At 44.1% G+C, this 22665-nt stretch overlaps 1 protein-coding gene across 3 annotated transcripts in view; it reads left to right on the top strand.

The window, feature by feature from the left end:
* LOC125739605 (NACHT, LRR and PYD domains-containing protein 12-like) overlaps window positions 1–22665 on the top strand; it is a 728681-nt gene that overhangs the window by 465106 nt on the left and 240910 nt on the right. The window contains exons 4-8 of one of the 3 annotated variants that reach the window (XR_007397214.1): window positions 300–360; window positions 1144–1372; window positions 1531–3250; window positions 4550–4723; window positions 4863–5036. Coding sequence is in view for 1 of the 3 variants with exons in the window: in XM_049009881.1 (XP_048865838.1) it covers window positions 2024–2144 (121 nt within the window). In the remaining 2 variants the exon portion in view is untranslated. The remainder of the gene's footprint in view (window positions 1–299; window positions 361–1143; window positions 1373–1530; window positions 3251–4549; window positions 4724–4862; window positions 5037–22665) is intronic. The other 2 variants (XR_007397215.1, XM_049009881.1) reach the window with 2 other exon arrangements.

Raw genomic sequence — 22665 nt, 5'->3', positions numbered from 1 at the left:
TCCCACCCCTGAATAGTTATGGTAATTAAGTTGAAATCTGTTTGAAATCATGTTAAACAGTTTACAAGAAGTAGCCAGTGAATGTCATTGAGTAACTGGGAGCTACATGCCAAACCGTCTCTCCTGGCTGCTACCTGCTGTCTCTCTGTGCTGCCACTAGGTGTCACTGCTTCTCTTATACTGTCATAAGCAAGCTGATGTCAGGAAGCCAGTCTAATGAAATAAGCTCAGAATGTGGATGGCAGTTACATCTATATAAATAACAATATAATGCTTGGATATTTGTGTTTTATTCACAGGGACCGAGTGAATAGATGCAATTCACATCCACATAAAGGAGACTTATCATCCATCTTCAAGGTGTGCATTTATTATTGAAGTATATTTTCTTAAATTTTATCTAAATTGACATATATCTTCTACAGATGTACAATAACTAGTTCATCCTATCAAAGAGATGATATTTACAATTAATGCTACATTCCATTTACCTCAGATGTCAGAAGTCATAGCTGTGAATGACGTCACACCCAAGTTACCCTCATTCCAGTACAGCAAGTCGGAAAGCCATTTAGCAAAACCAGGGACCTGTTTCAAAGAGCAGGATTTCTTGCTTAGCCAGATATCTTCTTGTATTTAATGTGCCCCAGTTTAAATGGCCTTCATCTTCATTCACTTATATTTAGCCCAGACTACTTTAAATCTGACAAGTTACCCGGCTAAGAAAGAAATCCTGATTTCTGAAACAGGCCCCAGTTGTATTCAGGTTAATTGTTAATTATTGTTAGCAATACCAGTTGATAACAACACATTACATGATATTTGCACATAAAAACACCATAGCAACAGAAAGCGATGTGTACAACCATAATACATAACTGCTAATAAACACTATAAAACTACAGCTTTAACTTCTGTTGATATAAAGTAGCCATTTTGAATTCTGAGGTCGGGGTTGTGGTGGTTCCCCCGAACTTCACGAGTTGGAATTCCGACTTCAGGGTTCCAGTTGAAATTTCACGCTAGGAAGTCCAAATGTCCAAGTTACAAGTTGAAATGGAATGCAGCATAATTCACAAATGAAGTTATAAACAGATACGGTGCCAGGAGTGATAATAATTAAACTGTAACTGTTCATTTCAGTTACTGGAGAAAAAAGCTCAAACGTTTCTGAAGGATGAGCTGATAAAATTCAGAAGGTACCTGGATCAGAATGACCCAGAATGCTCTGAGCCTCAGCTGGAGGAGGACAATGACCTGGACAGTGATGGTCAGATGCAGAAGACCTGTGGTAGAGAGGGAGCTCTGAAGATCACACTGTACATCCTGAGGACCATGGAGCAAAATGATCTCGCTGACATGCTGGAGAAGAGTAAGAGCTGTACCTCATTCAGTGTGTGTTTGATTTACTGCAGAAAAAGAGTTTATGAAAAAATGTTTATTACGTTTCAGTTTATCATTTATTCAAGTTCATTTAATTTGACTTAAATGAGTAAAAATGTTTTTTGAAAAGGTCTCATTTCATTTCAGGGCATCTTCTGTCGCAGTATCAGCGCACAATCAAATGTAATCTGAAGAAGAAATTTGAGTGTGTATTTGAAGGGAAAGCTAAGGAAGGACAGCCAACACTTCTCAAAGAGATTTACACAGAACTCTACATAACTGAAGGGGGAGCTGGAGGAGTCAGTGATGAACATGAAGTGAGACAGATTGAAACAGCATCCAAGAAAAGGGTAACAGAAGATACTACAGTCAAGTGCAATGATATATTTAAACCCTTATATGGACGTGCGACACCTATCAGAACTGTACTCACAAAAGGGGTCGCAGGTATCGGGAAAACAGTCTCTGTGCAGAAAGTTATTCTTGACTGGGCAGAAGGAAAAGCAAACCAGGACATTCACTTCATATTTGCTCTTCCTTTCCGCGACCTGAATTTGATTAAGGATGAATACAGTCTGATTGATCTGCTTCACCACTTTGTCCCAGAACTGAAATCGCTTGAATCCAGTGAGCTGTGTAGGTACAAAGTTTTGTTGATCTTTGATGGTCTGGATGAGTGTCGCCTTCCTCTAGATTTTCAGAACAATGAGAGCTGGTTTGATGTAACAAAGAAAACATCACTGGATGTGCTGTTGACTAACCTCATTAAGGGGAATCTGCTTCCATCCGCTCTCCTCTGGATAACCTCCCGGCCAGCAGCAGGCAATCAGATACCTCCTGAATGTGTCCACCAGGTGACAGAGATACGAGGGTTCAGTGATCCCCAGAAGGAGGAATATTTCAGGAATAGATTTAGTGATCAGAGCCAGGTTAACAGGATTATCACACATGTGAAATCATCAAGGAGCCTCTTCATCATGTGCCACATACCTGTGTTCTGCTGGATTTCAGCCACTGTCCTTGAAAGGCTTTTTAGTGAGACTGACACGGGAGAAATTCCAAGGACTCTGACTGAAATGTACACACACTTCCTGATCTTCCAGGTGAGCTTAAAAAATGACAAGTATATGAAAAACTATGAAACCAAGCTTAAGGAATACAGCAAGGAATTCCTTTTGAAACTTGGTAAACTGGCTTTTGACAACCTTGAGAAAGGCAATCTCATATTTTATAAGCAAGATCTGACAGAGAATGGTGTTGATGTCACAGAGGCTTCAGTTTACTCTGGAGTGTGTACAGAAGTCTTTAAAGAGGAGTATGGGTTGTACCAGGAGAAGGTGTACTGCTTTGTGCATCTGAGCATCCAGGAGTATCTCGCTGCTTTATATGTGTTTCTGTCAAACTCATCAGCTGACCTGCTGAAGACTGCAGTGGATCAGGCATTAAAGAGCAAGAATGGACACTTGGACCTCTACCTCCGCTTCCTCCTTGGCCTCTCAACAGACTCCAGTAAGATTCTGTTACAAAAACTACTGGGAGAGACAAGACCCAGCTCACATAACATTAAGGAAACGGCCCAGTATATCAAGGAGAAAATTCAGGAGAATTTATCTGCAGAAAGGACCATCAACCTGTTCCACTGTCTGAATGAACTGGGTGACAATTCTCTAATAGAGGAAGTACAAAGATACCTGAGTTCAGGAAGCCTTTCAGCAGCAGACCTCTCACCTGCACAGTGGTCAGCTCTGGCCTTTGTGTTACTGATGTCAGATAAGGAGCAGGATGTGTTTGATCTGAAGAAATACATCAGATCAGATGAAGGTCTTCAGAGGCTGCTGCCTGTGATCAAGAAATCTAGGACAGCTCTGTAAGTGATCTTACATACGTCTGTTGCTAAAGAAGTACAGATGTTATTCGTGATACTGCTTTTATATATCATCACAACAACTAGAGTGTATTTATATGGACACCTAGAAATTCTTTTTCATTCTGGATACTACAGGATATGTATATTTTTTAACATTCTTGGTGTGGTGTGTGGTTCAGTGGGTTTGGACTGTGCCTGTGGTCAGAAGGTCACCGGTTTAAATACCTGGCCGGTAGAGTAATGCTGGTTTTGGGCCCTTGAGCAAGGCCCTTACCCCCCAGCTTCAGGGGGCTGGATGCTGGCCAATCCTGCGCTCTGACCTGTATGTGTGTATCAGAGAGAGCAAGATCATAGAGGCGACAGCACTATTTTACCAGGGGGATGAATAAAGCATCACTATTTCATCCCTATCTGACAGGATTGATAATTGTCTGATTAGTGTTTTGGAAATTTAACAGGTTCTCAGGTACAGCAAAACAGAAAATAAGGATTTCAGTCATGGTGTCAGCAATTCAAAAGTCATATAAAAAATGTAATTAAAATAACTTAAGCCCTTCTTGACATTCAAATCGGGGGCGGCATGGTGGTGCATTGATTAGCACTGTTGCCTCACACCTCTGGGACTTGGGTTCGAGTTTCCGCCTGGGTCACATGAGTGTGCAGTTTGCATGTTCTCCCCATGTCATCGTAGGGTTTCCTCCGGGTAGTCCGATTTCCCCCCCACAGCCCAAAAACATACTGAGGCTAATTGGAGTTACTAAATTGCCCATAGGAATGCGTGTGTGTGTCAATGGTGTGTGAGTGTGCCCTGCGATGGGCTGGCCCCCCATCCTGGGTTGTTCCCTGCTTCATGCCCATTGCTTCCGGGATAGGCTCCGGACCCCCCGCGACCCAGTAGGATAAGCGGTTTGGAAAATGGATGGATAGATGGATGGATGGACATTCAAATCCCACATAAACATGTACAGTTACACATATCCCAGGCAGGAACTGAACCCAAAACCCTAGAACCCCTGGGTCGGCTGTAGTGCTGATCACTGAGCCCCAGCGCTGCTCAGAGCTTTATAAAAATACTTATGCATATATTACAGAGTCTCAGGGTAACTCACCCTGTAAGGTCATTAAACAGCAGGTTTGTCTCAGCTGGGGAGTGTCAAGTAAAAACTATTTATGTTTCTGACTAGGACAAATAACAGCTATATGCTACATGTGTTATTGTACTTTTTTTATTTTTATATTTTATTTGAAATACCTGTGTGTGATGTATGTATTTATATCTTAACACGTTTCCTTTTCCAGGCTGGACAGCTGTAGACTCACAGAGACATGCTGTGAAGTTTTGGCTTCAGCTCTCAGATCAAACTCCTCTCAGCTGAGAGAGCTGGACCTGAGTGACAATGACCTGCAGGATTCAGGGGTGAAGCTGCTGTCTGCTGGACTGGGGGATTCACACTGTACACTGGAGATACTGAGGTCAAAATTACGGCATATTCCACACTGTAATGTGTAATTGATGAAAGCTTCATTGAAGTCGTCAGATTTACATAAAAGTAATACTCATAGTGGTGAGGTGTTTTAATTTATTGGAGAGATATTGTCTGTCTCTCTGCAGGCTGTCAGGCTGTAGAGTCACAGAAGAAGGCTGTTCGTCCCTGGCTTCAGCTCTGAGGTCAAACCCCTCACACCTGAGAGAGCTGGACCTGAGCTACAATCACCCAGGAGACTCAGGAGTGAAGCTGCTCTCTGCTCTCCTGGAGGATCCCAGCTGTAAACTGGCGAAACTGAAGTGAGTAGAGAGTGTGTGTCTGTCCTGCTATAGACTCGTGTATGTGGAGAAAATGCAACAATCAAATAAATGGATACAGCAGCACTATGTCATTCTGCTTCTGCTATAGTGTGGACCACAGTGGGGAGTGCAGGACCAGACCAGGGATCCATAAATGTAAGTTTGTTTGCATGTTTTTATTCTTAACACTGTCAGTCCTACTTTATGAAAGCATTCACACAATTATTGTGATGTGTGTCTGCTTTTTTTATTTTCATTTGTTGGGCTTAAAGATGACAACTTTCTTAAATAACAATGGGAGTCTGGGAACTTCTGTAGTAGTCCTGTTTTGAGATTTGTTAGTATCGTCCTAAGACAGCACCCGTAATCTCCCCAAACTGGCTGTGACACCGAACGTCACCTCAGTCTGCACTAGTGATGGGAATTTCGGCTCTTTTTAGTGAGTCGGATCATTTGGCTCAGCTCACCAAGTAGAGTCGGCTCTTCCGGCTCCCAAATGACTCTTCATTTTATTACTTCTGCTTCAGCCAGATTCAGTGCTGTTTTGACCCATGATTGATATGTGTACTAAACCATATAATTTCCTCAATACCATGATTTTACATTATGTTTGGTATAAAAAGATATTGAACATTATATAAGTGGAAATTTTGTTTTTGTCCTTGATCTATTAATTACAGTCAAATAACATAAATAACAAATCACAATTAAAAAATAATAAATAAATTACAACGTGCAAAACACCAGCATCCAACAGTTTTAGGTTCTATCCACTATAACAACTATCTACCACCTTTCTAACAGTGTAATATTTTAACATTTCCTTTGGCGCAGAAAGGCTAAGTGCCTCCGCTTAGACGGGCTGATCCGCCTTCTGGCAGTAGCAGGCACGCTAGCCTGTCTTTTTCCTTCCATCTGAACTGTTGGATGCGCAGTTCCTAAGTGTCTGTGAAGATTGTTTGTGGATCCTGCTCGAAATGACAGTTTCATCTTGCAAACTGTGCATCTGCCTTTGAGTTATCATAGATATTAAAATGCAACCAAATGCCGCTTCGCGTGTCCGACTATCACTCATCTTGCGTATTATTCACGCACCACACTCCCTCTTTCTCTCCTCCTCTCCCTCCCTCGTGCTCTGTACCTGTACACCGTCAGCACGTGCATCGCCGCCGCCACTCCCCCCCCCCAGCCCTTTGAGTCATCACGTGATCGGTCGCGCGGCTCACACGCCATTAACACAAACTTCAGTCCCAGGCAGAGCAGCATGGCGCGCTGAGCCGCGGAGACGTTTTGTTTGATAAAAATGGCTCTCGGTCAGGATCCAGATCTTTTGAGCGGCTCGTTCGCGACCGACACATGACTAATCGGCGCTGCACGCTGCTGGAGGGGGGCATGTGTCCGAACGAGTTTGAAGGAGGTTCTTATTTTGAAGTTAAGACAAACTAACTTCTAGTGGTACATTTTATGGTACAATTTCATGTTTAACATGTTTTATTAATGCTGTTTATAATTTTATGTACCTGTAATTAAGGCTATTAATTTAGCACGCGCAGCATTTCGGCGCGTCTTCCCGCCGCGTCGCGCGCCGTCCGACATTTCCTGAGGTATTTCACATACTTGAATTTCTGCTTCATTTTTATATTTTATGCATCGTACAGAATAATAGAGCGCAGGCTAAAGTGCAGTTGGGTCCCCAGCGAGTCTCTCAGCGCGGCGTGTCTCACAGCGCAGGGGGCAGCCGGAGCGCCGCAGACTCGGGCGGCTACATGAGTATATTGGGAATAAAATGTGTGTATTGGAGCGAGTTCTGTGTTAGTGAGTGTGTGAGGTGTGACAGTGATAATGATGGAGATGCTGGGCTTCGTCATGGGATTAATCGCTCTTCCTCTTGCCTACAGACTCCTGCCAGCTGACGCTGGACCCCAACACAGCAAACAGATACCTGTCTCTGTCAGAGGGGGACAGGAAGGTGACACTGGGGGCAAAGCAGCCATATCCTGATCATCCAGAGAGATTTAACTTCTGGTGCCAAGTTCTGTGCAGAGAGAGTCTGACTGGTCGCTGTTACTGGGAGGCTGAGTGGAGTGGAAATGGAGCTGACATAGGAATGACTTATAAAGGAATCGGGAGGAAAGGACACAGTGCTGACTGTGAGCTTGGATACAATGACAAGTCATGGATGCTGTTCTGCTCTCCTGACAGATACTCTGTCTGTCACAATAATAAACAGACTGTCATACCCATAAAGCCCTCAGACTCCCGCAGAGTAGGAGTGTATCTGGACCAGGCGGCTGGTACTCTGTCCTTCTACAGAGTCTCCTCTGATGGACTGACCCTCCTGTACAGCTTCACCTCCTCATTCACTGAACCCCTCTATCCAGGGTTTAGGGTTTATGACGACTCCCCCGTGTCGCTGTGCATGCTGGGATAGCTCACTGTGTGCTGGAGGAATCATTTTTACCTTATCAGAGTGTCACATGTCGCTGCTTCTCCACGGCAAAAAGGTAAAATCTCTGCTTTATAACCAGTATGACCCTTTTTACTCTGCATGAAGTGTGACGTATGTTAGACAGAAATAAATAAATGTTTGTTCACTTTGCCAAACTCATGCAAAATGACTGTTTTTCTCTGACTTTTGTTCTATGTTGTCTGTTAATGCATCAATAATGCAAATTCATAGTACATGCAGTCGTACCAATAGAGTGAATTCTGATTCTGAATAAAATTAAATGTAATGAAATGTAAGCCTGATGGGTGGGGGGGCTTTTTCTCTCCCCTGTATATGTACATTTTATATATTTCTGTCTGTATATTGTATTTTCTGCCTGTACACTGACAATAAAAGCTTCCTATTCTATCATATTAATGTCCTGGTTCAGCGCTGCTCAAAGCATAAGTGAGGTAACTGAGTAACGTAAAACATATAATATAATTAAACAAATACACTTTACTGTAATTTCACTGACACGATTAGATTAAATCAGCATATATAATAACCATGTAAAAGGAGGCGGGAGACATAACAGCGAAAGCAAAAAATATCCGTAGAGTTAAAAACAAAACTTATAAATCAGTAATACACGTTAGAATAAATGATCAAAATACAAAAAACAAGAATAAAAATTTCCTAACTAAACCTGTGAACTGCTACACCTGACAATCGACAAGCTAATTAGCAAACGGCGTCTCTCTGACCCCTATTAAAACACGGGAAAAGAGTCATTAAAAGCCGAACTAAGTCCTTACAACTAAGTAAATAATTGCACAAGTAATTAACACTATAACGCCACATGTATCATATTTGATCCCAATATTTCTAAGACCTCTACGTCAGTAATAGGATTACCGCTTTCCTCAAAAACCCGCTGTATATAATCCTATACCTGTATTCTGCCCTCTGGTGGATGACCTATGTACTGCAGGTGGAAAACGTCTTTTTTTTTTCAAGAATCAAAGACGGCTGCACTTTGCGATGGGCTGGCCCCCCATACTGGGTTGTTCCCTGCCTCGGCAGCATATTGCAGGGCGGGGCGACGACCCCCAGCTCCTCAGGCAGCAGCAGGCTGGGGGGCGCACGTGTGAAAATGCCCCTTGTTCTTCACCCTCTGTAATGTTTGTATTCTTCCGTTTTCATGCCTGTCACATGACAGAAATATCATCCACACTCCCACTGACTCACTGTAAATTCTCTGGGATAGAAAAATTAGCTCTGGTAAATTTTAATGTCTCCACCAATATGTAGGGAAATTAATTACATTTTAATTAAATATTATTTAATGACGATTATCAACTAATTGTTACACTGAATGGTTGGTTCCTTCAAACTCAGTTACAGAATCCCTGTGAGTCTGTTAACGTAAGACTTAAATAGGATTCAATAATTATCAGTATAGCTTAGTAACCTGGGTTAGAATGTTCGTCCACCGAGCTACATCACCAGGTAATGTAAACGACTGGTAGGGAAGCTGCTCTCACGGCCGTTGAGAGAGAGTGTCGTGATATTTCAGGCGATTTGAGGTTTCGGAGCTTAGGAGCCAGATTGCACAGTCAGTGACTATAGTGAGGACTCAATGAACGGAGGCTGAAGTTGTATAAAAGGCATGTATTTATTTCTACCTAATACTGTACTAACGTAAGACAGACATTGACTTAACAAATAACAAACACAAATTAATGGAATGATCTGCTTTCCAGGATTGATAATATATACCTTGATTCAGTCTTTTAACACAGAATAGTACAAGACAAATAAGTGCTAACGGACCACAAAGATCAAATAAGAGCCAACAGAGGAATGTAAAAGGGGGGGGGTGTTAAATAAAGAAAGAAAAAACCTCTGATAGTTAGGAGACCCACTGAGATACCTGGTGACATTATTTACATTATTTAATTTTCACGATTCCTCTGATTTAACCATGAGAGCTTGTATGCAGGGGTAGCTGTACATATATATTTATCCATATTTATATAATGGTTCAAGTGAGAAGGGTAAGATAGGTGATACTCTGTGAAACACAGTTATAAGGGCGGCACACAAAACACTAAGACTGTCTAAGGACACAGACAGACATAACCTATATGGATACTGAGACTAGCAATAATAAGTAAACCCACATACAGGGTATATACAGGCCAAACTTAAAAGAGAACTTTCTTCTGGGTGTTTGGTGAGTCTGTGGTTTGTAAGACAGGATGGAAAGGGAGGGGGGTTGCGTGCCAAGTTGAGGGACCCCTACCCTTCTACTGCCCGTAGTTCCCTAAATATTTGGGCCATAAAAGCTGGAATGCTGGCCTCCCTTGTTGTATGTGTGTGTGTGGGGGGGGGGTGGTCACTAACCCCCCTTTGGCCAACGAGTACCTCTCATACCAGGTTAGGCCTTGTCTCAGGCAACCTGGAATCTCAGCCCTGTCATATATGTGTTATATGTGTGTTTGTCTGTGTGTGTGTGTGTGTGTGTGTGTGTGTGTGTGTGTGTGTGTGTCTGTGATCCTATACTAGAGAGTTTCCTGCTCCCTTCACACATGGGGGTTAATCAGAAATTACCCCGACTTTATACTAAGTAGCTAGCAGGATAAACTCCTTTTACCATCCGGTACGACTGATTCAGACATTTATGTTCACATGTACAGCCCCTCTGGGGAATGTGAAGAACAGTCTGGGTGACAGTGCATGTCTGAATGGGGCGAAAGTGACAGAAACACAAAGTCATAGATAAATCAGTCTAAACTAAACGAGGTTCACAAGGATGATTGATATTTCTTTAGTGAACATTCAGAAATCGTTTGCTAACCCTGCACACTGGAAGCTCCCAGCCCAGACCTGCACACATCTACGTGTCTAAAGTTCACAGGGAGAGAAGCCTGGACGGCTGTTCATACTGACTTGCTCTATGACAGACTGCAGAGGGCGCTGTGCTGCCATTTATTCCAGTTCATTGAATAATACGATGGCTTGTCATCTCTCTGTCTGACACAGTTCTGCCAATCAAAGGCAGACTTTCCTAGAGACTGACCGAGAGAACGACTCCAGCAGTGAAGGCTGAACTGACCCTGTTATCTGGCCTGATTAACAACCTGGGAAAGACTGATGAGGTTTGACTGTAAGAGAGATTTACCAGCATATGATAATAAGGTGAGAACAGATCCAATAAGTGAGCAGAGTTAAATCTCTCTTACTAACATTAAACCTCATGAGCCTGTGTGGAAGGTGCAGGAGCTGTTGGGCCATTTTAAACACAAGGTCAGCATGTTGGGGGAATGACATGCAGGCGTCCATAGCTGTGCCCAGGTGTTTAAATGCCTCAGCCTGCTCTACCTACTGGCCGCTCAGACTAAAGGCTGATTTATACTTCTGTGTACAACCTACACCATCAGTACATTTTCCAAAGAAACACTGAGTAGTTTAATTTCATTTTTGTTCATATTTGTGTGTGAGAGTGGGAGGAGCTTCCTGCTTCTCAGGCTGCAGTAGGTGTGGTTTGGACTGAGGCCAGACTGAGAAGAACAGACTGGGCAAATACTGGATCTGTGGTTTATGAACAAAATAGTACATTATACACACTGTACTCACTGTAAACATTCATTTAGCTTTAATGAGCATAAAAGTTACTGATATTGTTTTTTTTTACCAAAACCAGAAATAATACAATTTAATATTGTAAAGAGAAATTAGGGGGGGGGGGGCGTTGCCACAGTGATCAGCACTGTTTCCTCGTACCTCAGGGACTGGGGTTCGAGTCTCCACCCCGGCTCAGTGAGTGTGGAGTTCGCATGTTCACCTCAAGGTTCTCCAGTTTCCCTCCACCGCTGAAAATCTGTGATTTGGAGTCACTGTCTGTAGGTGTGAGTGTGTGAGTGTGAGTGTGTGAGTGTGAGTGTGTGAGTGTGAGTGTGTGGGTGTGAGTGTGTGAGTGTGAGTGTGTGAATGTGAGTGTGTGAGTGTGTGAGTGTGAGTGTGTGAGTGTGAGTGTGTGGGTGTGAGTGTGTGAGTGTGAGTGTGTGAATGTGAGTGTGTGAGTGTGTGGGTGTGAGTGTGTGAGTGTGAGTGTGTGAATGTGAGTGTGTGAGTGTGTGAGTGTGAGTGTGTGGGTGTGAGTGTGTGGGTGTGAGTGTGAGTGTGTGAGTGTGAGTGTGTGAGTGTGTGAGTGTGCCTTGCAATGTGTCTGCAGCCCATCCTGGGCATCTTCTACAAGAGGTTCCAGTCTCACACAACCTTGAATGGATGAAAAGAGAAATTATGTAGTTGACAGACTGGTAGGAGAGAGCAGTTATACTGAGAATTAACCTCTGTGTCCATTTAGATTTTATTAGTCTTTTATTTGCTTTTTTCCCCAAATGAAGCAGATTTACAGCAGACAGCTGATGGGGTTTCAGGTTGTCATGTGGCGTCAGGCGTAACATGCAGTTATAGACAGACTGTGTCAGGTTTAGACAGAGAGCTTTTATGATCACTGTCAGCCCACAGACTTGAATTTTACATTTTTCAACATAATCCACATGATAAATGTCAGGTTTCTTCATTTTGTTTCTGTTTCTGTGCTGGGAGTGTATCTGTCTCAGGAAGGAGAGCCAGACATTTTCCAGGAAGTAGTAATGAAACTTTTTTTTCTAGATATTTATTTTAAAATACCAAGTTAAAATATAAAAGCCTAATTTAACATGACCAGCTTCTGCCAAGCCGAGGAGGAGAAAGATAAGCTTGACGAAACTATACAGAAGAGCTGTAGTTGTAGTAGTAGTAGCAGTAATAATAATAATAATAATAATAATGATAATAATAATAAATGAGGATGATGAAACAGGAGACGACTTTAAGCAAGGTTTCATTTACATATCAGACTTTCAAAAAAGTATAACGATAATTATTGAGGGTTGAACATTTATAATTATCAAAAATAAACAGAATGAAAATACAATAAATACAAAATTTTACAAAGGAATAAATAAACATCATAATATTGAATGTTAATATCAATCAAACGATGCAATTAAGAAATATTCAATATACTGTCTCTAAATAATCACAGTTACGCAGCTGACAAAATGTCTGTCTAACAGTATTGGTATAATTCCAGTTTATTTTCAATTCATTGCAGTTCGGGCCATTTTGCCATTTTGATGACCCCTATTGGAACTTTAACATTTCACTTTATACCAACTATGCACTGCATACAAATTAAAGTCCTCTATACATTTTCTGTATATCTACAGTAACTCCAAAGATAAAATAGATTCCCAGCAGGGCCCTGACTCCCACTGAGATGTCATCTGGTTTCATAATGTTAACTCCATCCATCCTTACATACTGAAGATGCCCACAAGCATAGGAAACACTACACATGGCAAATCGTTTACATTTAGCTTGATGGTACAACGAGCATTGAACTTACAAGCTAAATGCTGACAATTTCATGATAATTAAAAAAGTTTGAATAAACATTTGTAAGCGTATTTTATTGATACAGTATGGACTCTTGCTGGAGTGGTTATGATTAACAACTAATAAAACGTCGGTTGTCCTATCAAGGTAAACATAAATGATTTCTTAATACCACTTAATAAAAATGCACCTTGTAAAGAACAGCTTTTGTTGATGTGAACTTTAAACTTAGGCGATAACTTGGAACTGCAACATCTGCCTAACAGCTGAGCGATACGTCACATGGAGAAGGAATTCGGACGGCAGAAGAGATTTGGCATGACAGCCCCCGTTCAAGACCAGTTAACTTTTAGCCCTTGTTAGCAATATCAGTTGATAACACAATACGCTGTATTTTGCACATAAAAACACCGTAGCAACACATCCACAGATAGCAGTTGGACAGTACTGTTTGCCTGACCAGTCTAATGAGCCACAAATAAGGCATAAGTGCTAAGAAATATTACAAAACTACAGCTTCCAACTGTTTAAAACGCCATGAAAAATTATGCCATTAAAAGCGGGATCTACGAAACATCGCACCGCTAGCACATAAAGCACAGACCGTATCGTGGTCAGTACTGTTCTTCCTTTAATTTACAGAAATTTTTATAATGTTCAAATGTTTTAATAAAGGGCTTTATGTTTAAGTATATGGGATCATTTAAAAAAATATATATTATTATTATTATTATTATTATTATTTTAACCGTGGCGTAGAATTGGGTATCAAGCATCTTGCGATTCCATTGCTATTGGTACCAGTTACTGCATTACTGGTATTGCGACATCCCTATTCAGGTCACACCCTTCTTTCAGAAAACTGTAGCACAACTGTGTTTGTGGAGGAAAAACTTAGGAAGAGGAGCTGGTCTGAAGTCCTGACGGGAGCTGGAGCGCCCTTTCTTTGGAACAGTGTGGAGCCGTCCTCCATTACTGCTTATCCTGTACAGAGGGGTGGGGAGCCTGGAGCCTGTCCCAGGTGGCACAGGGCGGGGGACACAATGGGTAGGATAGTAGTTTATAGCAGAGCAGACACTTACACACACAATCACACACTAAGGGCAGCTTAGAGATCCCAATTGGCTGATCACATGTACAAGGAGAAAACCCTCTTGAGAACATGCCAGCTTCACACACAGAGTTAAGCCAGGTCAAGTCAAGTAGACTTTACTGTCATACTACCCATGTAGAGGTGTAAAGTGGCATGAAATAACATCCCCCAGGAAACAAAGTGCAATAATCAAACCAGAAGTGACAAGGGGAAGGGTTGCACAGCACTTAATGTTAAGGACAGTGTGAAATGGGGCTGGAAACAATGGTTTAAATGGCTTATATACATGCAATGTGTATCTAATCAATGAATACAGCAGCATAAAGGAGTGAAATAAATATAGTGAATTGAATATATAGATAATAATATAGGGGGCGACATGGTGGTGCAGTGGTTAGCACTGTTGCCTCACACCTCTGGGACCCAGGTTCGAGTCTCCGCCTGGGTCACATGTGTGCGGAGTTTGCATGTTCTCCCCATGTCCTCGTGGGGTTTCCTCCGGGTACTCCGGTTTCCACCCACAGTCCAAAAACATGCTGAGGCTAATTGGAGTTGCTAAATTGCCCGTAGGTGTGCATGTGTGAGTGACTGGTGTGTGAATGTGCCCTGTGATGGGCTGGCCCCGCATCCTGGGTTGTTCCCCGCCTCGTGTTCATTGATTCCGGGATAGGCTCCGGACCCCCCGCGACCCAGTAGGATTAAGCGGTTTGGAAAATGGATGGATGAATGGATAATAATATATTAAAGTAACTAGTGCCAGTGTGTTTGGGGGATGGGTGGGGGGTGGGAATATACTCAGGAACAGGTAGGGGGTAAGATTGGCAGCAGGGTATTCAGTGTCCTGGCACTCTTGGGGATGAAGATGTTGCTGAACCTGACAGAAGAGGCTCAGATGTACCTTCGTCCAGGGGGAAGCAGGACAAGGATTCCATGGGAACGATAGGAGGAGACTTCAATGGTAGATGCTTTGTGGGGCCAGTGTTTCTGGAAAATGTCCTTGTCCTTTTTTACGCGCTACTGTATGTACTATCCACTGCAGGGACTTGCAGTCTTGGACTTAGACAGTGATGCAGTTGGTCAGATCACTCTCTATCCTGCCCTCCTAGGATACGGTGAGAATGGGGTTGGAAGTCTCTTCTGCTCGGGAAGTGGAGATGCTGTTCTGCCTTTGTGACCCGTGTAGTGGGGTTAAGAGTCCAGGTGAGGTCTTCTGCCAGGTCCACTCCAAGACATTTGGTGCTCCTGACTCTCCACTGTGGATCCCTCTACAGTTAATGAGGAGTGGACAACCTGGGCGTCCCGGTAGACAGTCGTCTCTTTTGACTTGTCCAGGTTGAGAGACAGATTGTTGCTCTTGTCTCAGTCCTGCCAGCTGTTCCACCTCCAGTCTGTATGCTGACTCTTCACCTTTGTTGATGAGACCCACTACTGTCATGTCATCAGCAGAACGGATGATGCTTTTTGAGCTGTACTTTTCAGTGCAGTCATGAGTCAGCAGGGTGAAGAGAAATGGGCTGAGCATACAGTCTTGTCGGGGTGTCAGTGCTCAGTGTGGTGATGCTGGAGATTTTGTTGCCCCCAGGAGTGCTGGAGTGTGCGGAATGGTGGACCTGAATAACCAGGGCCCTACTTGGATGGGGGGTCTTCCATAAGCCCTGCAAATTGTTGTGATTTTGGTTTCTATTTTTAATTATTTTTCTTCTTATAGAGATAAATAACTTACATGATAAGTTCTCCTCATTTGCCTGTTTCCATTATCCACTTATCTGCTTTCCTGCTATCCTCAAAAGCAAAAGTGGTTTGATCCTCCCTGTCTATCGTATAAATAATGTATTACAAAGTACATTTGTAAGTCACAAAGGAATGTGTCTGTTTTTTTACTATGAACCATTGTATTTAACTCCATCCATCCATTTTCCAAACCGCTTATCCTAATGGGTCGCAGGGGGTCCGGAGCCTATTCCGGAAGCAATGGGCACGAGGCAGGGAACTACCCAGGATGGAGGACCAGCCCATCGCAGGGCACACTCACACACCAGTCACTCACAGATGCACACCTATGGGCAATTTAGCAACTCCAATTAGCCTCTCCATGTTTTTGGACTATGGGGGGAACCCCACGACGACATGGGGAGAACATGCAAACTCCGCACACCTGTGACCCAGGCGGAGACTCGAACCCGGGCCGCAGAGGTGTGAGGCAACAGTGCTAATCACTGCACCACCATGCTGCCCCAGTATTTAACTCAAAATTTTAATATAACAGGCTTCATGACATTCCGTTTGTAAGTGCAACTTGTCCATGATTCAAACGTTCTTAACCTGGGGACTGCCTACAACTGATGATGTAGCTTTTATGTAAGATCTATGAAGCATATTTTGTGATAATGTAATACATTTCATCAGTTCAGCGATGTGCATAGACTTTTCTGTGTGGGTGTCAGACCACTAAATTGTCGGTCGGGGGCGGGGGAAGGTCCCCTCGATAAATTCTGCTGACTGGTAAATTTCCCTGCTTAGGATGGGGGCCATTTATCTGATCGTCAGTTATCATTTGCCCCCCCCACACACACCCTGCACATGCCCACATTACAAAGTCATCAATCCTTCATTAATTATTGATACAGGAATCTTCCATTTATCTTATAAAGTTCCTGACCAATTCGTTCACAGTGAACGAGTCCCTTGGGTCTCTCATTCTCGTTATGAATGAGCTGGTGAGTGAGTGGATGAAGACGAGTGTCTGTCATTCACCCACTGACTCACCAACTCCTTTAGCATGAAGTCAATGGCAAAGTTTCTCCAGTTTTAGACGATAAGACGTCTCATTCCTAAGATGGTGCCAGTGTGTGTGGCCGGCCGTCTTCCATGATTAGCTCATGTTGCTGTTTGTCTGTGTTGTGATTTTTGCTGGAAATCTTTGCTCCTTACTGGTATGTGATGGACAAGCTGTTTACGATATTTGTTCTGCTATGAAATGCCGGATTATTTTTTAAAGAGAACTTTTATTGGTAAACAGTTATCAGCAGTTTTATATTACAGTTTTGAGGTGATTATGTTTGAATTGGACCACCTACATCTGGTATTTATTGCTGTGATCTACTGGCCAACAAATTATAATAAAGATTTTTATAACTTTCTGACTTATTTTATGGCAAAATATGACCAGGTTTTGAATGTGAGTGATTTTAAACATATTTGCTGCTCGCCTAAGTCACTAGTTAAAGACTTCCTGAATCTTACTGAATCTTTTGACCTGTAATAGGTCCAACTTAAGAACATGGCCGTACTTTAGACCTTGTACTATCATATGGTCTGTCTGTTTTTAATATGACGGTTCACAAGGCCGATTTCTCTGATCATTCCCCCATTCTGATCAATAGTTATCTTCCATGTTCTGCCCCTAAGTCTTGTGCGGCTCCCAGTGTTTCCCACAGATGAAGCCTTCTACTGCTACCAAATTTGTAACTGTGTTTAATGATGCTGTTGGGCCGTGTTTAGAGAATATTCACTGTGCTGATATGGAGGAGCTAACTTCACGTTTGTACTCCACTTGCCAGGATATTTTAGATGTCACTGCCTCTCTTAAAGTTTGTCCTTCTAAGCCAAAAGGACAGAGTTCTTTCTATGGCAGCATGTGCATTTTAAAACAGTGATGTGTAAAGTGCAGAGGTGTAAAGTCATGGTTCACAGTTGAGTTCAGCATGTTGAGGAGTCTGACGGCTTGTGGGAAGGAGCTCTCTCGCAGTCTGGTCAATCGGGCTTTGATGCTGCGGTAGCGTCTGCCAGATGGGAGCAGCATGAAGAGTCCATGTGAGGGGTGGGAGGAGTCCAGCACAATGTGGGAGGCCTTTCTGATGCAGCACTTGCGGAAGATCTCCTGCGGTGAGGGGAGAGACGTTACCAGCTGCTTTAACAATCCGCTGCAGGCTCTTCCGTTCAGCAGCACTGGCACTGCCGGACCAGACGGAAATGCAGCTGGTCAGGACGCTCTCTATGGTGCCTCTGTAGAACATGGAGAAAACATGGGGCAGGAGCAACTTCGCACAGTAAAGAAGCAGCAGCCTGCATGGTCTTGTGCAGCATAGTAATGGCTGAGCGGGGTCACATGGCACAGAAGCGGCAGGCTGAGCGGCTTCATGTGGCACAGAAGGCTGAGCGGCTTCACGTAGCACAGAAGGCTGAGCGGCTTCACGCGGCACAGGAGGCTGAGCGGCTTCACGCGGCACAGGAGGCTGAGCGGCTTCACGCGGCACAGGAGGCTGAGCGGCTTCACGCGGCACAGGAGGCTGAGCGGCTTCACGCGGCACAGGAGGCTGAGCGGCTTCACGCGGCACAGGAGGCTGAGCGGCTTCACGCGGCACAGGAGGCTGAGCGGCTTCACGCGGCACAGGAGGCTGAGCGGCTTCATGTAGCACAGAAGGCTGAGCAGCTTCACGCGGCACAGGAGGCTGAGCGGCTTCATGTAGCACAGAAGGCTGAGCGGCTTCATGTAGCACAGGAGGCTGAGCGGCTGAGTGCAGCACTTAAGCAGCAGGCTGAATTGTCCCTCAGAACTCAATATTCAGAGACATAGTGACCTTGTCCTCTGAGCCCATCATCTGCAGCCCGAGCCAATGTGACTCCACTGGGAACCAGGCTGATTTCCTCACCAGATGATGGACTCCCAGGGCTCTTCCAGTTCCTCCTGCTCTGATGATTCACGGATGAGCAGGTCTTCTATGTAGTAGCGGGTCACCGGAGCTGCAACCTCGCAGAGTGTTCTGGAATCGTTTTATTTAACTTATTGTGTTTCCCAAAATACATGTCGTAAAATAGCCTCAAATAGTATGGAGTTTGCTGTAGGGCAGGACCGGTTTGCTCATTTTCACCAGTAGAGGGTGCTGTGGTAGACTGGTAATGGTTATGTCTGCCCTAGTGTCTATTATAAAAGTTATCGTCTTCCCACATACAGCGAGATTCACCTGCCAAATGGACTCTGAATCGGGCCCCATTACACAGTCAAGGAAAAATGGTTCAGCCTCATTGACTAACATGTCCTGCACAGCCACAGCTCTCACTGCTGGACTCTTACAGGCAACAGCGAAAAGCCCTGTTTTGTTGCATCTCTGACATTGCTTGTTGTAAGCGGGACACGTGTGTGATCTACCACACTGTGAACCAGGTGTCTCTGGGCCTGTCTGTCTTCCCACTGGCCTTTTTCATTCAGCCTTACCTCCCCCCCCCCCACTGTGCTGCTTGTCCCCTCTGGGCTGCTGCTGCACTGCCCTGATGTCTGTCATTATCATGCTGGGATTCTGTGTCTTTATCAACTTGGGCTGTCCTGCCATCTGCACGGCTTTGTCTAACGTTGATTCACTTCCCATTTGGAGCCTTAGTGCGATTTCCCGGTCGGCAATTCCAGTCACTACTCTGTCTCTTACCTGCTCTTCTTTCAGCCCAGCAGAGTCACAATGCTCTGTTAATTCATACAAGCTGCTGATGAACACATCCACTGACTCACTGTCTTCTGTACACTTTGGTGGAAACCTGCTCGTTCATGTATCATGTTTCTGCATGATATAAAGTGCACATTCATGTATCATGTTCCTGCATGGTATAAAGTGCTCGTTCATGTATCATGTTCCTGCATTGTATAAAGTGCTCATAAATTTTTTTCATCACCTCTTCATAGTCATTAGCTTCAGTTGTGTCTGCAAATGTGAATGAACGAAAAACAGCCCCCACTTCTATTCCCATTGCATATGATAAGGAGTTAACTGGCATTAACTGGGACCCTCTTCCTTGTTCAGCTTAGTGCTCACATAAAATCCTTTCTAAAAATTATACCTAAGAGCTTACACGATAGATACAGAATCGCAAAAAGCCACAGCGGCCACATTGCAGGCTGGCTGAAGTCAAAAGGCTCTGGAGCACTGAATTTTGAAATTTTTCGTATTCTTCATGTAGCCAGTCCTTTGGTGGGTAAAGATGACTTCTGATACAATGTCATGAGCACATATACACCAGAGTTGTCTGCCAACAAAAATCCATTACACCTGCAACTCTGGGTACTGTAGTAACACCACAAGTATTTCACCACATATAACGATTGAACAACTGAACATACATCTATATACTAATTGATCGTCTATTGTGGGTTACTTGCAGTAAAGCTGAAAGATTTAGAAATCCTGGAAAGATCCTGAAAATGTTATTTGATCTTAGGGTAGTGCCTATTTTGGAAAAATGGTTGAGGGATCAGTAAATCAGAGCTATAATTTACTTAATATTAATGTATCTAATAAGTTCAGCGAATGTCAATTGCTCTGCACAAAATTCAAATACTGTATTACGCCATAACATTTAATTTTATTGTTGTATTTTATTGTTGATATGTTCGTGAGAATGACCAAAAATAAGCGTAGGAGGCTACCACCATGCGTTCATGTTAAACTTTAAAGAGTTTCTGCGGATTTCAACAAGGTTGCCACTGTAAATGAAGTAATCCATTTTCCATGTTTTGCTTGGTGCCAAAATCATGAAGAGCTCCCCTATTCTTGGTTGATGAATTAATTATACTTCTTCCACAGCCACGTCTTCTTCGCTGGGTTAAGTGCAGTAGTGTGTCTGCACTGATGAGAGGAGAATACTCTTACATGTTGAGTGCATTTTTGACTTAAGTGCTTGATGGGAGAATGGACCCCTAGGTGTGGTTTGTGGAGGGCTATCGGCTGCACTGTGGGATGATGAAGAGGCTTCCCCACCTTTCCTTGACTGTGTCTGACTTTAAGGACTTGCTCTGCACTAACACTTTCAGAAGACTACGGATGTCTGCTCATGACGTTTAACAAAGTCTCCTCATCTGCTTTTACTAATTATGCTAATTTGTACCCACGATGCATAAGGCAATAAGCAGGCTATGCGGTAAAATGTGCCCACGTTTTAATATATCACAGGAACAAATGAATAAAATGTGACCACGATCTAACTAAAGCCAAGGAATTAATTAGTTAAACATGCCCGTGGTTTAACTAAGACAAGGGAATGAATTAGTTCAGTGAAGCTCACTGGCTCTCAATAGTCTAATTAAGTGCGGGGATCCATACATACTGCACTGCAAGTGCCCCTTGCTAATAACAATCGTTGTTAATAACAATGTGTTGGGTATAAACGTCCATCCACTTTATATAAGCATTTTATACAGTATAGCTCAGGGAGCCTATTGCAGGAAGCATGGGGCACAGTTTTACATATTATGTTGTAATAACTGACAGGCCAAGGTACTGTATCGTGGTGGCAGGAAGCAGACGAGGCAGCCTTATTGCAATAGGAGCACAAACCCCAAACATCAACCCATTCACCCTCTGCTGGCTCGTGCTGACTGTCCTGACCGCCCCAACAATACATGGGTGGGCACAGGCTCACATTATATACAACACATGACATTTATCAATACAGCGGATGCTGCAACACAATAACACAAAGCATGTTAACACACAACTGTTTAAATTAACACACTCAAGGCCTGCAAGTACGCCGGGAAATGGAAATGGGCTCTGTTACGTGGAGGCATTTTCCCAGCATTACACATCCCCTCCCCAAAGGTCAACCGTCCCAGAAACCACCACACCCAACCCCCACCTCAACACTGGAACAAGTCCAAAAGTTCTGGTGGCAGCCACTGGTGCACCATCTCCGATGATGAGGGAAACCATCCGCTCACGAGTGCTGCTGAGGCTGAGGAGACCAGGAGGCTGGCCGATGCTGGACTGCTGGCAGGTGCTGACATTGTAGGTCCTCCCAGGCACTAGCCCTTTGTCTTACAAGGCTTGGTGGGAACCTGCTGACCCTCCTGCTCCCCCGATCAGGTAGCCACACACAGTCCATCCAGGTCGCATTGGCACTGGCCGCGCTGCTCCTGGTCCTGCTCACCTTGCTCCTGCAGGCTGTCCAGCTCACGGCGTTCCTGAGCTGGCTAGGCCTCAAAACTGCAACACGTCTCCTTCTATCCGAACTGCGCCACTTCTGCTGACTCATCCTGCTGCTTCTGGCGGTCGGAGTCACACGCCCTGCAGTTGACGCACTTATCATGCGGATCCTGCTACTCCTGTTCTTTGGATTCACACAGCTGCTCCAAGTTCTGCGGGTACTGGCATTCCCACGGCGCTCCCGGGCCAGCTGGGCCTCCAAGGTGTGGCAGCGAGTAACACTGCCTCTGCCTGCTACCTCTGGTGGTGGCACATGCAGCAGGGGCTGCAATGTGGCTTCTCACAGCTAGTGTACTGTGAGACCTCGCTGGCTGGCTGGTAAGCAGTCGGAGGTTGCAGAAGATCCCACTTTTTCTCCAGTAGTTGCCCGGTTGGTTAGCAGGAATGGCTTAAAGGTGCACTACACAGGATCAGGGTGCATCAAGGGATGTGAGCCACTGTCTCACTGAGCCACTCTCAGCTGGTCTCCCGGTGGCTCTGTTGTGAGCTTCTTGGCAGAGGTACGTCCGGTGTCCCTTCTCCTCACAGCATCAGCAAACTAGCCTCTTGCTGGGGAGCTTCCGGTTCCTCACTGTCTTATTGCCGCCATCGTACCCCAAGCAGCACTTCACAGCCGCTTTCAGGTCTGCCAGGCTGAAGCAGGCTTGCCAAACAATTCTGAGAAGTGTGTGTGTTCCAGTAGCACCA

The sequence above is a fragment of the Brienomyrus brachyistius genome, chromosome 4 (assembly GCF_023856365.1).
Source record: "Brienomyrus brachyistius isolate T26 chromosome 4, BBRACH_0.4, whole genome shotgun sequence".
NCBI lineage: Eukaryota > Metazoa > Chordata > Actinopteri > Osteoglossiformes > Mormyridae > Brienomyrus > Brienomyrus brachyistius.
Note: the sequence above shows the minus strand (reverse complement) of the source record. Positions and strands in the feature narration are given on the sequence as shown.